Source organism: Ovis canadensis, chromosome 4 (assembly GCF_042477335.2).
Source record: "Ovis canadensis isolate MfBH-ARS-UI-01 breed Bighorn chromosome 4, ARS-UI_OviCan_v2, whole genome shotgun sequence".
Classification (NCBI taxonomy): Eukaryota; Metazoa; Chordata; class Mammalia; order Artiodactyla; family Bovidae; genus Ovis; species Ovis canadensis.
Window position 1 is genome coordinate 112,960,942 of NC_091248.1, and position 18,694 is coordinate 112,979,635.

Genomic DNA, 18,694 nt, shown 5'->3' on the forward strand with positions numbered 1-18,694 from the left:
TAACTATGAGGGAAGGAGAGTAAAATGCAGTGTTATTAAAATGTTTAAGGAGTTAGCAATTTAATCATATGTATGTGTGTATACTTATATGTGTGTGTACACATACACATATATAGATTCAGATACCTTGTGGTGACCACAAACCAAAAATCTGTAGTACATGCACAAACAAACAGAGGAATTCAAACATAACACTAAAAAAAGAACTACCAAAGTTCATACAATGTAAATTGTTGCAGCCACTGTGGAAAACAGTATAGAGGTTCTTTCCTCAAAAATCTAAAGATATTGACAGAACTACCATATGATTCAGTAATTTCACTCCTGGGTATATGTATCTAAAGAAAATGAAAACATTAATATACATGTACCTCAACGGTCACAGCAGCATTATTTACAAGAGCCAAGACTTTGAAGCAACCTAAATGTCCATCAACTGGTGAACAGATAAAGATATGTATAAATATAAGAGAACAGTAGTCAGCCAAAGAAATTTTGCTCTTTGCAACAACATGGATGGACTTGGAGGGTTAAATTTGCTTAGTGAAATTTAAAGTCAGAGAAAGACAAATACCGTATGTTATTATTTTTATATATTATCTAGAAAATAAAGCGAGTGAATATAGCGAAAAAGTCACAGACTCACAGATACAGAGAACTAGTGGTTTCCAGTGGGGAGAGGGAAGCAAGGAGGGACGTGATAGAGGTAGGGGATGAAGAGAGAGAGTTCTAAGTATAAAATAAATAAGCTACAAGGATATTGTTTACAGCACAGGGAATACAGCCAGTATTTTATAATAACTATAAATGGAGTATAATCTATAAAACCTGAGTCACCAGGTTGTACACCTGAAACTAGTATTACTGTAAATCAACTATACTGCAATAAAAAAGAAAAAAAAGACAGAGTATAGTAAACTGCTATGAAAGCTGCTTCCACATTAAGATTCATTTAAAAGCAACAGATGGAAGGGGAAAAGAGCTGGCCATTGCAACGTGACAAAAATCAATGTGTTCCTATTAAGGCAAAGAGGTTTTGAGAGATTTGCTACAGAACTTACTGCCACGAACCTCTAAAACCTCCCAAAGTAAGCCAATCCTCTTTAAATTTCTGAAGTAGAAACTGACCTGTAGCCGGGGAAGTGGTTTGTGATTGACCCAGCTGCCAGGCAGCAGAAGATAGGTTGCTTACGATTGTGGTAAAATGTCTCACCACTGCATAAGGCAAAAACTGCAGAGCTTTTGAAACGGCACCCAAGCGCTTGAAAGGTAATGGTGATTGGAAACACCTGCAAGATATGTATCACTTTTATTAGGAAACAATGATTGTACAATTCAAGATTAAAAACCAGGTGTCTGATGAGTTGTTTCAGAAGGCAGAAATTTGCTCTTTATAAGAAAACATGGTAAAAAGACTCATTCAATTTGTTTGGCAAAAACATTTTATTCACAAAATCTCCCTTTTCTCTGTAACTCTCTGCTCAAATAACTCAGAAGGCTGGAAGCTGACATTTGATATTTACACAGCTCAAAATCTGAATACTCACTAATGTCTGAGCTGTTCTACATACTCCACTACTGTCTAGCCACCGGCCCCCTCCCACCGCCATCTTTGTTCTTAAATCACAATATGAATGAAGAGCTCAGAGGCTGGAGAAATCAAATCCCCATCATCCTGCCCCAGCCCCATGCCACATAATCTGTTACAAAATCCTGCTGTAAAAATCATCCTCTTTTTGGGGAGGATGACGCCATTCTCTGGAATGAAAGCAACTAGCACAGAAATGACTTGTGATTGCAAGTGACACACTAGGAACATTTTTATCACGTTGGGGAATAATTACTGCTTCTCCTGGTTCACGGGAGTCTTCTTTACATCCCAAAAGCTATAAATAAATCAGTGTGCCAAAGAATCATTACAACGTTTACTTTAAAAAGTATGAGTCTTATAAATGGAGACCCAGCTTTCCTCCCCACAACCCACCTATCTCTGGTACCCTTGCAGCTTGCCTTACTTGATTGAAATTGAGGGCGTTTGGTAGAACGCTGAGTGATTTAAGTAGGTAAATCTCCGTGTGATTCTGAGGAGACAAAAAGACAATGAGCTTAAGGCATCAGCCAATGCAAACCCACTATACCAGCTTTGGAGATATAAGGGACACCCCAAGCAGCCTATTCCAAAAACTTTTAAGCATCTTTAACGGTACCCTGAGGGCCTCTGCTTGCACTGAGCATCAAACGATGCAAGGTGCTAAATATGTAATGCTCTGCCCTCCTCCCACTGGCCACTGGAGAGCAGAAAGCGGCATCTGCACAACTGGTGTGCATCCTCCCTTCCTTCTCTGGCTTAGAATCTCAGGAATGTTGTCTTATTTGCTTTCTTGCTGACCTACTGATGAAGGGTGGGAACGGGTATCAAGAACCATTAGAAGCTTTCTCAGAAACTTGAGGGAGTAAGAGATCTTGGCAAGGATTTATTTATTCATGGGATGCAAGTCAGATCCTGGTCCCTCCCTCCTCTGCAGTGCCCACTATAAGGAAGGCACTAGAGAGCACACACAACTATAGTTGTCTCCCAGCCCAGCCTGGTACACACATGTATGTTAATGCTTATTAGTAACTTTACTGTTTATACTCATTTCCAAAGGTCACACATCTGTAATAAAAATGGATTTTATCTATATTGACAGTTCTTTCACCCTAAGACTGAACTCTCATAGGTAACTTCCATGCACATTTTTCAGGATAAAGCTATTGAGACCAAAATGCTCATAGTTCTAGTCAAAGAGAAACAAACTACAGCAAATGTAGGATCTTGATTTCCTATCTCCATGTTAGGGTGCATTTCACCGTGCATTTGTGGAGATGCTCAGGTCTTTGCTATATTGGCTTATGTGCTAGCCCACCAATAAGCGTGTCCCCCAGCCCAGAACTAATTCATTGGTTTACAATTACTCCTGACCTAATGCGGCCCACCTCCCCTCACCACAGACATTTGGCACTGCGAGTGAAGTCAGCTAGAGGTAGGGTAAAAAGAGCAAAAGACGAAAACTACTGCTTCCCAAATACAGAAAGAATGTGGTAGGATTGATAGGATTCTCCACCCCACTTTGAGCTGTAACAATATATAAACATTTGTACATTAACCCTTCTTGTTCTTACTCATCTACACATACATTCGCTCTGCCCGATATTTGCATCTGTATACATACACACCCCTAGTATCAGTGCTTAAAACAACGTATAACAAAATACATGCTACACAGATATGTATATCCTATAAAAATCCACAAAAGACACCTAGAGGCCCCAAAGAATAGAGGCATAAATAAATACAACATTATAGGTGTCGCTCAGTAGAAAACTACACGAGTAACCAGAGGCTGCTGAAGAAATCGGAGGTAGGGGTTAGGATGTGAAAAAAAAAATATGCCGAAGGGAGGAAAGGTGCTCAGGGAATGACACAAGCTATTATAATCCTTACAAAACACCAGGTAATCTTCCCAGAAGAATGGAAGGGGTTTGGTGAGGTTGGCAGAGATCAACTCAACTTCTGTGTTTTTCTTCACTGGACGCAATGACCAAATTTCAGGTACTGTATTCACTGTGGGTAACTGTGCAGAAAGAAGGAAAAGACTATCTAGACTGTGTCCAAATACTTCAGAACTTGACAGAAACTTATTAAATGGATTAATGGTTTCAGCTGGATGAAAAAGAATATAAAAGACCAAAAACAAATTCCTGATAAAAAATGAAAAAGCATTGATAATACAACAATGAAACCGTGGTAAAGGATATGCAGACATTAAATGGAATAACTCAAATATCACCAACTTTCTCCTTTTGCCTCATTTATGACCCTGGTCAAGCTATGAAGTGAGTTCACAGGTACATTTACACACACAAATCTTGTGTTTTCTAGCTAGTCATTTGCTATTTGATCTTTGCTCTAAGGGTAGAGTTTTGGATGCCTGAAACATCAATCTCTTTTGTAAACAAACCATACCCTCTCTGGGGCACAAAATTACATGGCCTTGATCCAGAGAAAGAGGAGAGGCATTTAACAGACGTTTCTTCTCCAGCTACAGATGAGCTGGATCCTCTATAAAATGGTTTATTTGCTCTTTTAACAGGGATTGAAATCAAGTTCAACCAGGACTGAAAAAACAGTTAACCAAGGTGGGGAATGAACTGCTTTTAAAAAGTATTAACTAGGATCTGTTCGATGTATTTCCTTATATACAACTACTGGAAACAAAAACCAATTCCCAGGGCACTGTGTTCTTACATGGACTCATTTCATTGTACGAATGCCCTAAGCTATCCATGCCCATCCTCCTATGAATAAGACCAGCAGAAGTGTTCAGCCTGAGAGAAACACACGCTCCATAAGCAGAACCTAAAACCTCAGGAACCCAGTTAAATGCTGTCTGTGTACATCAACACTGTTTCAGTTACTAAAAATTGTAATATTTCCCATCCACATTAAAAAAATAAAAAAAGTGATACTATTTCATGTAAAGCTCTATAGTTATCCTGTCAAGACTCCAGACATGCAGCAATCAAACAGCCCCTGGGGACAGGTTCTTTTATTATACAGTAAGAAAAGTAGCTTTTGTTCTTAAGAGGCTATTTAACACATGGTATTTATAGCACCACCAGTCTGAGAAACTCTACACAGTTCAAAGAAATTAAATACCTTTTGAGTACATGAACAAATTCACACTTAATTCAGCATCTTTTAGTACAGACTCTCACTGGCACAGCACAGCTGTCAATGTCCAGAACAACAAATCGATCTGAAAACCCTGGGACTTAGATGGAGAAACAGTATCCATACCGTATGTAACAAAAAACCCGAGGCAGCTTAACTGACTTCCCCTAAAGTGACCCAGGGTTTCTAGGACACTCATCTCAGGCCCATCAGAGAACAGCTCCTGAAAGTGGAATAAACACATCATACCTTGGGTGAGCCCAGGAGACTTGGAGAGCCACTTCTCGACTTAAGAACACAATCTGTGCCCAGCACAGAAGGAGAGGCCTCTATGTGCGAAAAGAGAGGCTGGTAAATCTGATGGACCCTCAAAGCACATACCTGGTGAGGCGATGTAGGTCAGAGCTGTTGAGGGATGAGGAAATAAAACACTGACTTTCAGGTTCTCCTCTCACCAGTGATCACAAACCACACAAGAGCATACACACCCCTACACACGCCACCCTAACGCTGTTGTTCTTTCTCAAAATTATCCCATGGGAGGAAAACCAGACATTTGAAATGATTAGCAAAGGCACGGGGTGGGGGGGGGGCAGGTTTCTACATATAAAAAAACACGCTCACCCCCAAACCCAGCAAGAACATTAAGGTGCCTTGTTTAAAAAAAGAAAACCCTTCTATTTCAGATGTAGTTTGACCTGATACACCACACCCACGCGTACTGAATATATTGGTTTACCCATTAGCCTGACTGGTCATAACTCTGAAAAGAGTTGCCAGGCAGAGATGAACCTCTCTGATTAAGCAGCATTTCAAAGACTTAACCTCTCTCCCACGTGGAACCCGCCCTGAATGCCTGGCTGGGTGTAGAGGCGGGAGAGCCCGAGGCTCTCCAAGTGCCCTCTTGGCCAGTTTCTCCTGTGTCCTCCTGGCATCACTATCTAACCCTGAGGTTAAATGACTCAGACAACTGAGAGAAGACAGAGAGTAAAAGTCTCTCTTTCCCAATTCATATACAACTCTTCTTTAGCACTGTGCCATAAAGAATTGCTGCAGTAGAAAGCAAAAGGTATGAAAGCACATAACTGTTGCATAGAGGGAGGAAAAAAAGGAAAAATGTGGGAAAGGATTCCCACCAGTCTTGCCCCAGTGTCACCAGGGCACACAGGGACACCTGCTTCTTTCCCAACTCTTGGGAGAAAGCCCAGCCCCACTACCACCGGAGCCTCAGTTCTCTTCCTGGTGAGGGTGTCTGGAGCGTCAGAGGGAAAAGTGGAGCTGTGGGTGGCAGGGTGATGGAGCAAGGGGTCAAGGCCCCAGGAGGAGGATGGCTGTTACAGAAGAGAATCATCAGAACAGGGAGAATCTTGTCTGAGACCATGGATATAAAACTAGTAGCTCTGGGGACTCAGAATTCAGTAAGCCAGTACAGTGCTGAATATTTTGGTAAACAAAACAGAAATAACAAATGAACAGGGCTACCCGATAGTGGAGAACCGTTCTCTGTTCTACTTCAGGGTAGAGGGGCTTCTACTCAGGGTCCACAAATGTGGGTCTGCAGAGCCATGAGAAATCTGAGAAGCCCCTCCCTCTGAGGATTCCCTGGTACCGGGCGGGTAATTCAGCATTAACCAAGGTGAAATAGCAGCCAGGCCCCAGCCCATCAGCCTCGGGTCTCTCTACTGCAGCTGGGCCTCAGTTCTTCTTCTCCTCCTTCTGAGGCTGGCCCTTGGTGGCCCCCAGGGTGTTCCACACCTCTGTGTACATGAGGGTCCCAATGAAGACAAACAAGGTGCCCAGCCAGTGCCACAGGGTGAAAGGGTTCTGGAAGTACAAGATGGAAAAGATGAGGCTGACGAACTTGCGCAGCGTCACGACAAGGGTGACGGTGAGGGAGGCGCATTCTGTGGTGAGAATGAAGACGCCCCGGATGCACACATACCTGGAGGGGCGGGGTTAAGGCAGTTTTCTGTAAACAACCCAGAGATTAGCGGGAGAACCTTCTGGCAAGGTTTATGGCTTCCTACTCCAGGAACCAGAAAACAGGGCGTCGGCCACGGCTGCCCTGAGGCGGCTCCTTGATAGAACACCCTGCAGAATTCCTGTCCTGCCACACTATTTGTGGATCCTAACTTGAAGCTGCCTGAAAACTTCCTATGATAGCTATTTCGGATTTTTTTTTTGATTCTTCCCATAGTTTACAGTGAAGGTCACCTCCCAAGTAATGACAGAAGGTAACACTGTCAGTAAAGCTGATCACATCTCCAAAAAGTAACTCTGTAGGGCAAGCATATGAGGTGACTTCAGAGGAATGAGGTCAACTACAATCCGTTCCATTGTTTCAAAGGCTCAAGGGTTTTTCTAATGGGCATAAGGTGTTTCAAGGGTTTTCACTGTGGCTCAACTGGTAACGAATCCACCTGCAATGTGGGAGACCTGGGTTTGATCCCTGGGTTGGGAAGATCCCCTGGAGAAGGGAAAGGTTACCTACTCCAGTATTCTGGCCTGGAGAATTCCATGGACTGTATAGTCCATGGGGTCACAAAGAGTCAGACATGACTGAGCAACTTTCAAGGTGGTTCAAAAGAGCCATTTAAAAAATTAGGCTTTATTTAATTTGAAATTTCTTGCAGAATTTTGTGGCAGCTTGTGAAATATCCTGGATACTGGAAAACTCCATATAGAAATTATAGAGGATTTCTGTCACATACTAATTCTTAGTTACCCACTGACTTCTATCCCTCCACCCAGAGGTTTTCCTTCCTGGTGGTTACTGACCCTCCACACCGCCAGCATCTCTTTGCCTTTCTCTCCCTGCAAAATGAGTTCACTGGATGGGCCTGTCTCCTACTTACTGCAGAATAGATCAGAGCAAAAGCGAAATTCATGTCACTGCACCGTTAGAAGAAAAAACATTTCTGTGGCAAAGTAGCACAGCAACGACCACATGGCAGAGGAGTGCAAAGGATACTGAGTGATGACATTCATGAGGAGGTAGAACCACATGACGGGCACTGTCACACCAACGACTGGAACCCGATACAGTTCTGCAGAGATTGAGAGACAGTCGTATCACTGTGGACAGCTTATGTTTTCATCCCTTTGAACACAGTAACACAGATGAACATAGTAGAGATAGCAACGTTATTTCTCTTGCAAATAGAATTGGGTCACGTAATTTACTTGCCTTGATGCCAGGCTACATTGTCCTCAAGAGTCATTACACTGGTTTCTTAAAAAAATTTATATTTTAACTTTAAACTTTTTACCTTTCACCAGACTAGGACCCCACTTTACAGAGAAAGATTGTGCAACACAGAGAAGTTCAAAATGATACGGTCTTAAGTATACTTAAAATACTTGTCTTGAGAGACAAGCCTTAAATAAATGCCATTTGGAAATATGTTCAATCCTACCAATAATCAAAGAATTCTAAATTATTACAAGGCTATACCATTCTTTATCTATTAACTTAGCAATTAAACACTTATAATAATATCCTGATCTGGCAAGGTGGTGGCAGAACTAGCAGCCATTCAGCAGTGGCAGTATAAATTGGTGTTTTCAAAATCAGTTTCACAATGGCTATTAAGTGGTCAGAAAGGCATTGATTCTTATTCTCAGGAATTAGTCCTAGTTAACTCAAAAGAAGAAACAAGTTCAACATACACTGTGGTGGTGTTTATAATAAAGGAAAAACTAAATGAGTCACAACGCCCAGTGATAAGAACAAGGACTATGTAAGCAAAGGTACTTTAACTAGAGGTGACATTATACACTTGATTAAAAGAAAAAATCACAAAGATTATATATAGTCACATAAAAAACGCAGAACGAAAGTGAAAAAGAAAGTATAAAATTATATTTACACAAGGATTATGACTGTGTGAGAATATATGTAAATACTGTCAGGACGGAAACTGGTAAAACTAAATTAGCTCATGTGTAGGACAATAGAACTGTAACTTTCCTTCCTTAAAATACTTCCTTATGTTTAGTTTTATATAATGAGGCTTGCACGGTAAATATGTGGGAGGAAATAAAATATTCAAGATCAAAGAGAATAAGGACATAGTAATCCTTGAAGGATGAGTCTTTTTATATTGCTAAACTGTTTGGGAGGCTTGAATAATATGGGCTTCCCTGGTGGCTCAGACAGTAAAGAATCTACCTGCAATGTGGGAGACTCAGATTCAATCCCTGGGTCAGGAAAGATCCTCTGGAGAAAGGAAAGGCTACCCACTCCAGTACTCTTGCCTGGAGAATTGCATGGACAGAGGAGCCTGTCCATGGGGTCACAAAGAGTCAGACATGACTGAATCACTAAAACTTTCATTTGAATTATACAACATAACTGAGTAAAGTCTAATAAAGTGATGCTGAAATATGGTTATTAAATGAACAATAATTTTCTTTTGCAAAAAATAAAAATATATACATATAAATAATTTCTGAAATTCTACATCTGGACTAGTGGGAAATCCCAATAATTTAGTGTTCTATTGTCTTTGAAATACTTAGCAAGTACTGAAATGAAAAGAAAGTCAACAAATGTTATTACTGTATAATAACTTGAGAGATTCACTGTATCAGCTTGCTGGGGAAAGACAATCCATATGACGTACAGTATTTAGACGGATGTTCAGTTTCCTTGCATATAACAAGTTCATCTGAGACGAAAAAATGTATACTTAGGAACAGTTTTAAAGAAGTTGAAGGCAGACCTTAACAGATTTTTTTTTATAAAAATACCTATCTCTGTGACTTCTAGAAGGAGCATTCAAGTAACTAAATATCAATCTCAAGGAACTTGATCATGTATTTATTTCAATAGCCCTTTGCTATATGGAGCCTCTTAGGAGACCTTAGAAAACCCTATGTCAAAAATCATCTATATTTCAATTATATCTCAATTTTTTTTAAAAGTCAGAACCAACTGAATAATTCAGAGCCTTAAAAACTCTTACATGCCGTCATCACACACTTTTTTGCAGTTAAATGGGAAATACAACTTTGCAGACTCAAGAGAACAGTCAAAGTTCACAACTTGTGACCAGATAGCAAACAAATGTTTACTGAGCCCCTACTGTCATTCTACAAAACACACTTCCCATTTTATAGGTCTGAGCAACATAAAGTCTTAATTTTAAAAATATTTGTTCCCTGTGTATTCATTTGTCTGTACAACATGCTCTGTCTTTTAGTAGATAATCAGATTATATTGGGGTGACCAAAAAGTTTGTTCAAATTTTTCATTACATCTTATGGGAAAACCCGAAGGAATTTTGGGGCCAACCTAACATTGGTCATTTCTTTTAAGTTAACTAGCAATTATTAGTTAATGTACTAAACAGCCACTGTAAAAAGTAATAGCCAGGTCACACTGTAGATACCTGAACTAATTTTGCTTATTCTTGTGGCCTATCTACCCTGTTGTCATTTCTGTTCCTCCTTGCTTGGAGGCAGCTCGGTCTGTATCTGTGAGCAGATGTGCCTTTCCTAGCAGAGAAGGAGGAACAGGGGTAAAGCAGCTGGACTGCTGTCCAACTTCTCACGGCTCCAGTCACTGCAGTACTATTACGATTTGTTTGCATTCTCAGATCAGCATACATTCCCTATTCAAATGCAAACAGCACACAAATTCCAAAGCAAAACAGAAAATTTGAAGACACTATCTTACTTCATTGGCAAATAATTGAGAAGTGCCTGCAAAAGCTTTTGTTTCTGCAACCACTGATTAATGGCACTATATTTCAGGAAGGTGGCATGGGGATGGGTGATCTGGATATGACAAAAACTGCAGAGGTGAAGTCATGAGTAAAACTGAGACGTTGCCTCTGAAACCGTCAGGTAATTCTACTGGATAACCCCAAACTCACCAGAATTATTGAACAGAACTGCATGGTCATAAATGTCAGAAGCCAAGAAGATGAAACCAGGAAGTGGAAGGGCGTGCTAGGGGAAGAAACATTTCATGTAAATTTAAATACAAAAACATTACAGAAGTATAATATAGAGTATCTTTTACAATGAGTGAAAGTTTTACAAGTTGTGTAAAAAGCAATATCACGCAGAAGGCAATGGCACTCCACTCCAGTACTCTTGCCTGGAAAATCTCATGGGCGGAGTAGCCTGGTAGGCTGTAGTCCATGGGGTCACGAAGAGTCGGACACAACTGAGCGACTTCATTTTCACTTTTCACTTTCATGCATTGGAGAAGGAAATGGCAACCCACTCCAGTGTTTTTGCCTGGAGAATCCCAGGGACGGGGGAGCCTAGTGGGCTGCCATCTATGGGGTCGCACAGAGTCAGACACGACTGAAGCGACTTAGCAGCAGCAGCAGCAGCAACAAGCAATATCAAGAAAAACAAGTCAGACTTGTTAAAAGTATCCAATGCTTTTAATAGTCTCCTAGGTGGCACCAATGGTTAAGAACCTGCCTGTCAATGCAGGAGATGTAAGAAACATGGGTTCAATCCCTAGGTTGGGAAGATCCATTGGAGAAGAGAATGGCAACCTACTCCAGTATTCTTGCCTGGAGAATCCATGGACTGAGGAGCCTGGTAGGCTACAGTCCATAGGGTCACAAAGAGTCGGACACAACTTAAGTGACTGGGCACATACGCAGTGCCTTTTAAAGCACTGGATACTTTTAGGAAGTCCTGACATTGTATGGTATGATATCAACCCGGGAATTACAGTCTTGCCCCATAGAAGCTGATGGTCATTACAAAACAATAGAGCTAGCGTCCTTTCCTCAACAAAAGGGAATGGGAAATTGAAACACAGTCATTCTGCCCAAAGGATCTGCCTACATCTTACTGTTTTTGAGAATGGTTAAACAATATAACAGATTTAAAAATTATGCGGAATGTGAAGACAGATTTTAGGGAGTTCATGAAACTAATGGGAGAGAGACTAGAGGACAATATGAAGTCAGGGGAAAAGAAATGAAGACAGAGAGAGAGAGACTGAAGAGGAAGCGGAAATAATAGGTAAGCAAACATTAAGGTGCCTGACACCCACCCACCTACCCCCACCACAGTAAACATTTACTAAGGAATCACAGTAAACATTTACCAAGCAGTTAACTATATGCCAGGTACTGTGCTAAAAGAAACATGGGAACCAAACAGAATGCTCCTTTATTTTTTAAACTCCCAGCCACATACTGTAGCTACAATTAAATATCTCAAATTGCTTGTTTGCAACTTCAGTTCAAAAGGTTCACAGGGAAGGATTCCTTGAGGTTACTGAACCTGGAGGCAACGCTGTCCCTGAGACCTTGAGGAGCTGGGCGTTATCTCAACACAAACGAGTGGGGAGAAAGAAGAAAGCTAGAAAAGGTGGCTCTAGATCAGCAATTTCAAACAAAAGGCAAATGGGCATATAATTAGCTAATTAAGCTCTCTCTCAAAGGAACAGAGACTGTCTGAGCGGCCTGCTCCTCAAATCCCCCCAGTTCTCCCCAACTCCCGCCTGCACATCTTTTCCTTGGCATAGGGCTTTTGGAACTTCTGTTCCCTTTCCAGGTTTCCATATCGGTTTTAACTTGATTTCATCTTTAGGAACATTGGGTTCCTAGAAGGGAATGGTTGTTCTTGGTTGGCAGACATATTCTGTTCACACTGACTAATAACAATCATTTCTTGTAGAGAGCTACAGCAGGCTATTAAAAGTGCCAAAGTCGGTGGGCCCCAAAGCAGTTTACTGGATAATAAATTGATCCTTCAACTATATCAGAAAGATGGCATATCATACTTGAACTAATATACTATAAAAACAACTCAGTAATTTCCTTTTCCCCGGGTTCAAGAAATTGCTTACATTATAAAACAAAGCCTCCTTGGAGTGTTTCCCGAATTGTTTGTACAGAGTCTCTTGGAAAATACCCATCCTTGCAGACATCAGAAGAGCGAAAGTCAGTGCCCCAATGCCTGAAAAGCAAACATGGAATTATAAAACGCCCATACTGGCTAACTTCTCAAAAAACATTTATTCTTTTCTTAAAAAAAACAAAAACATTTATTCAGTTCTACACTAAACATGGAACATGTACGAAATTTAAAAAGAAATAAAAATCAACCACCATATTACCATCCAATCCTAAATAGTTTGCTATCTTTCCCTGTATATGTTACGTAGATATTGGGTTGACGAAAAGTTCATTCGGGATTTTCTAAGATCTTACAGAATGCTCAAAGATTTTTGGCCAACCCAATAGATACTTTATGCTGAGATGGGATCATGATGAGTATGTAATTTCATATCTTTTTCTTCATGATCTTTTCCCTGGATTTTCTTTCAAGTCATTCCATTAAAAATGTCTTCAAAAGTATGATTTAAAAATGGCATACTATTCTATCATGTGGACTGTACCATACTTAAATGTCTTACAAGAGGAGAATGCTTAGATTACTTCTAATTATTTCATCATTAAAATCAACATACATCCTAGTACATAAATCTTTAAACAAAATGTTGATTATTCCCTTAGGGAAAACTCTTATAGGGGGATTACTAACACAAAAGTTGTAGACATTTAAAAAGCTCAGTACTTAATTTTTTGCCCAGAGAGTCTGTGTCAATTTACCATAAACAATTTATATGAATATGGCTGCCTTGCTGCACCCTCAGCAGCAATGTGAATAATCAATATCTAGCCAATATAATAGACCAAAACAAAAAGGTGCTGTATTTTGGTTTCAGTTTGCATTTCTTTGTTTAGTAAACCAATGAGGCTGAACATAAGTTTATTGAATATTAATTCTGTGCCCATGAATTGTGTGTTAACGTCTTTCATTCTTATTAGAGAAAGTATCTTCCTAATAGCTCATAAGGATCTTCCTGTGTCAAGAATAGCAACCTAAAGGGATAAAGCTGCAAAGTCAAGAAGCAAGGAGAATCCAGTTCTTTCACTGCTACTTTTCTTCCGTTTGGTCAGGCTCCATCTCTTATCGCTGTCACTGACTCTCCCTTCCTTATAGGATACAGCAAGGGCAAAGCTCTACAGGAGTTGTTTAATTAATTAAACAAAGAGATATCTGTATTTTTAAAAATTACCCAGGAGATTCTGATGACCAGTCAGGTTTGGGAACATTGCCCCGTGGAAGAGCTTATGAAGAAAAGAAATCTAAGATTTAGAAATGGGTCCTATGGAAATTTAAAGAGTCAACTGTTGTAATGTGCCCTCCTTTTGTAGAAGCTTCTGCTCAGCAGACAGATCATAAAGAAATGGGTGACACTCCCACTGTTCCCAGAGAGTGTGACGGGCAACTAGACACAGACTCTTCTTTCTACACTAGTGGCAACCAGGAAAAACATCCATGTTGTAGAACATGCTACCCTGAACAGAGACATTTTCTTTTTAGTTTCTTCAACCCTAAGGTTCAGAGATATATAGTTAAAGGTGCCTCTCTCTTCCATGGCATAATCTGTTCAGTTGAAGCTTCTTGCCAAGAAACATATCCCTTAGGAGAAAACTCTGAAAACAGAACTGCAGAGGCAATTAGCTTTACTGTAATTACTGTACTTGCCTAGCAACCACCATGCAAATGCCTGGAATCCATCATTCTCAGCTGAGCTGGACTGGGAAGTCTAGGAAATAAAAAAACATATGAGGTACAGAGACCAGAACTACATGCAAGGGGCCTTGATACAAGGAAAATATTTATGTCACCCATTTCCCTCCATAATTCTCTTTCAAAGATGTAGATCCTTGTATTACATGAGTACTTACATTTATTGTATCATTAATAAGTACCTGGGCATCCCTGGTGAGGAGTGAATAGAAATCATTTGTGAACAGACTCTTACCACCTGCTTCGCCGACATGAAAGTGCAAACAAATATCCCCACAGACACCAGGGCAATGGAGGTATATTTGAAGATACTGTATCTGCAAAAATAATAAAAAGAGCACAGATATGAATTTCCACATGATGCTGACAGTAAAGTGTGGTTCACGAACGTACAGATCACCAAGACATGATCAAGGGGATCACTTCTCAGCAGAGTCCACCTAAGTCTGTGCGTGAAAGAATCAGGATACTGACTCGTTTCTAGACCACACCCTTTCTGGCGGTGTCCAAGACTTAGTACATCAGAAAACTGTTTCATCAGACTGTTTCATCAGAAAACAAAAAAAGACAGATCAGGCACGACAGTCCATTCTGCTCTTGTGTCTAAATGAAAGTCTGACAGATCTTAATACGGAATTCCTGTTGCTTTTCCTGGTTTCTGGGGCCCAAACATAGTGTGAAGAGACACAGCCTGCAGGGGAAGAACAGGACAGATGGACTACCAGGACAAGCAGCAGGATTCCACCTTCAGAAAAGAATTCAACTGTCCCTTTTCAGGGGAGGGTGCTGTCTTAATGTCTCTGAATGACTTAAATATTGTTTTTAAATGTGGGCATAGTTGGATAAAGCGAGTAATACTAAACCAATAGGACTGTTAGCAGGAATAACGGTGGCATTTCACAATAACTATAATAGTATCAATTAACATCCCTTTCAGGCTCTTGGTGAAGCAAAACGCTTCCGGCGACAATAAAAAGGTGTTAAAACCTTCAGAAAATCTGAAATTTTCTACTGAAATATTTTGTATAGTTCTGGTCACAGCGTGTCAGAAAAAGGCCAAGGGGTGACTAAGAACCGGCCAAGGGGTGGGGCAAGGAGCCAAAAGCACCCCTCTAGAGAAGAGGGGTGGGTGAGGAGACAGGCACTGCTGCAGCAGATGTATAAACAGACGGGAGCTCTTCAGTCTGCAATGATCAGAGACAGAGGTCTGAACAATCATGAAGAACACAGTTAAGGTGAATAGAGGTTTGGTCTATAGTGGGGAACACATATAAACTTGAAGGGGTACTACTCAAGATAAGCAAAAGGAGATGCTAAATGACTAATCCATTATATAGATAGTTAGCTTAGAGAAGTTTCTGCTCTCTGGGTAAGACCTACTAGACCGAGTCAAAAAGAGAGAGAGATGACAGACTCAGAACAGGTTCTTAAGGAAAAATTAGATGTTTGATAAAGGCCCCTGACATTTGGGGTATGTCAGAATATTAATGCATTCCTTTTATAGTAAATTCTTCTATATCCCTGCTATGCACCAAAATCAAAGGTTATAAAGACCACAGGTCTGTCCCAATGTGAATTTTACACTACCAAGAAGCACAGGGGTCACTTCAAAGGTAATGAGCCTGAGCATTATCTCTGTATGCTTGAACAGAAGAGCCTAGAAAAGCAATCAACTACAAGGGTGTTCTCATCTGGGGAATATATGAGCCTCGGGAGATAAAGAGCTCATCACCAGGAGCCAGCAGGATAGGACAATTATCCTTTTTATGACCCAGTCCTTTTTACTTAAAAAACCCTAGGTTCCCATGCTGAGCTGACAGCTACTTTCCAAGCTGGTACAGAGTTCCAGTACTGGGATTGGGTATGGACTACATTGAAAAGCTGGCACCAACTCACATTTTTGGTCCTAACAGTGAGGCTGAACTTTCCCTAAGAAACGTTCCGGCCTGTATGTGCTGTCTCTGCCCCTTGCCCCTCCTCCTTGGGTGTGAGGGGTTAGGCTCTGAACGAAGGTGAGACAAAAATCCCTGGAAACAGCATCCCAGGTACTGCTACTTTTTTTTTTAAAGATTGTTTTTTGATGGAGACCATTTTAAAGTGTTTATTGCATTTGTTACAATAGTGCTTCTGTTTTATGCTTTGGGGTCATGTGGGATCTTAGCTCAACCAGGGATGGAACCCGCACTGCCTGAATTAGAAGGTGAAGTCTTAACCACTGGATCTTCAGGAAAGTCCCTCATGTACTTCTGATACTTCCCAACTGTACCCAGAGTGAGCTGCTCGTGATAGCCACAAACACCAGTCCTAAAACTTTTCCTTGCCTCTTCTTGGCCACTTGGGCCTTTGTTAGGAATCTTCTTTGTAATGGGTATGATTATTCCTTAGTTCACTATGCTGTATGCTTCCTAGGAGAGCCGTGTCCCACAGAACTTTGGTAAATCTGGAAATGTTCCACACCTGGGCTCTCCAATATGGTTACTACTAGTCACACATGGCTACTGAACATTTAAAATGTGACTAGAGAGATGGAGAAACTATATATTTAATTTTATTTACTTAAAAAAATTTGTATTTATTTTACTTTATTTTACTTTACAATATTGTATTGGTTTTGCCATACATCAACATGAATCCGCCACGGGTGTACATGAGTTCCCAATCCTGAACCCCCCTCCCACCTCCCTCCCCATACCATCTCTCTGGGTCATCCCAGTGCACCAGCCCCAAGCATCCTGTATCCTGCATCGAACCTAGACTGGCGATTCGTTTCTTACATGATAGTATACATGTTTCAATGCCATTCTCCCAAATCATCCCACCCTCTCCCTCAGAGTCCAAAAGTCTGTTCTGTACATCTGTGCCTCTTTTGCTGTCTCGCATACAGGGTCATCGTTACCATCTTTCTAAACTCCACATATATGTCTTAGTATATAGTCACATGTAGCCAGTGATGACCATGCGGGACAGTAAAGTTCTAGATCAATTGCTTCATAAGTTACTGTTGTTATTTAGTTGCGAAGTTGTGTCTGACCCTCTGTGGACTATAGCTTACCAGGCTCCTCTGTCCCAGACAAGAAGCCTGGAGTGAGCTGCCCTTCTCTTCTCCAGGGGATCTTCTCAACCAAGGAATTGAACCTAGGGCTCTTGCATTGGCAGACAGATTTCTTTACCACTGAGCCACCAGGGAAGCCTGGCTTCACACGTTAGTATGGTACTAAAGATTTAATGACAGGAGTCTATTAATTCTACACAGAGAAAATGCTGCTCCAAAGACACAGGTGGAGCCTCTTCCCTGATCCACTGCCTCAGGAATGGGCCTCACTGTCACAGACAGAACCAAGAACCAAGGCGGATGGCCAAGAGCAAACTTATCAGCACTATGAGAAAAGGAATCCAAGCAAAACTGCGGCGAGGGTGAGCCTTCCTATACACAAAATAAAAGAGCACTGCTTACCTTTTTTTCAAAATGATAATTCCCAGAATCATGTTGGCAATTAGAGAACCCTGTAAAGAGAGACAACAGTTTTAGTGCATGAGGGAAAGAAAATGATGTGATTCAAGACAACCATGAAAAAGACAAGGGGGAGAAACAACTACAAAGACGGAGGTTAGGATCAATAACTAGCGAGAATCACTTTTTCTTAGGACAGCAAAAAGGACAAACTATAAAAATCTATCATAGAAAATAACAACACCTTTTAGAGATGAAATTAAGAATAAAAATGATCAGTTCCCAATATGGTCACAGGTGAAGCTAGGGCTAGCAGGAATATTCCAGACTTATTTTGGGCAGATGGTATAATTGTTGTTTGTTGTTTAGTCATGTCCGACTCTTTTGCAACCCCATGGACTGTAACACATCAGACTCCTCTGTGCATGGAATTCTCCAGGCAAGAATATTGGAGTGGGTTGCCATTCTCCTGCAGGGTATCTTCCCCACCCAGGGACTGAACCCAGGCCTCCTGCTTGACAGGAGGATTCTTTCCTACTGAGCCACCTGGGACACCCATATAATTCACAGGAGCCTTTAATAAGCTTCTCCTGAGCTGCTGTTCGACTGAATGAAGTTGTGCAGGGAGCTCTCTATCCTCTCAAAAGGCATCAGTCAGCCAGCAAGTGTTTACTGAAAGTCTACTCTGTGTGCAATGCTCTGAAGGTCATCTTAGTTATTATAATCAGCTCTGGAAAGTTCCTTTAGGGAATCTCACATTTCATCTCACAAAAATCTCAGGCCACACAAAAAAGTTATTATTCCAATTTTCACCCATTTTGCATTCCTCTACAAGCCTAACTACATTCCCCTTTGAGTTTCTCTCCTGTTCTTCAGGAAACACTGTCCTTATTTATACACAGATTAAACAAAGCTCTCCCACCATGCCTGAGGCAAAGACGAAAACC

General features: G+C 40.9%; 1 protein-coding gene across 1 annotated transcript in view; it reads right to left on the bottom strand.

Annotated features, from left to right (window-relative positions):
* Positions 1 to 1,424: 1,424 nt before the first annotated feature.
* SLC35B4 (solute carrier family 35 member B4) overlaps positions 1,425 to 18,694 on the bottom strand; it is a 40,236-nt gene continuing 22,966 nt past the window's right edge. The window contains exons 4-10 of the mRNA XM_069586986.1: positions 17,751 to 17,800; positions 14,532 to 14,613; positions 14,252 to 14,312; positions 12,543 to 12,652; positions 10,594 to 10,669; positions 7,686 to 7,761; positions 1,425 to 6,656 (exon numbers count right to left, since the gene is read on the bottom strand). Of these exons, the coding sequence (XP_069443087.1) occupies positions 6,410 to 6,656; positions 7,686 to 7,761; positions 10,594 to 10,669; positions 12,543 to 12,652; positions 14,252 to 14,312; positions 14,532 to 14,613; positions 17,751 to 17,800 (702 nt within the window). The 3' untranslated portion in view covers positions 1,425 to 6,409. The remainder of the gene's footprint in view (positions 6,657 to 7,685; positions 7,762 to 10,593; positions 10,670 to 12,542; positions 12,653 to 14,251; positions 14,313 to 14,531; positions 14,614 to 17,750; positions 17,801 to 18,694) is intronic.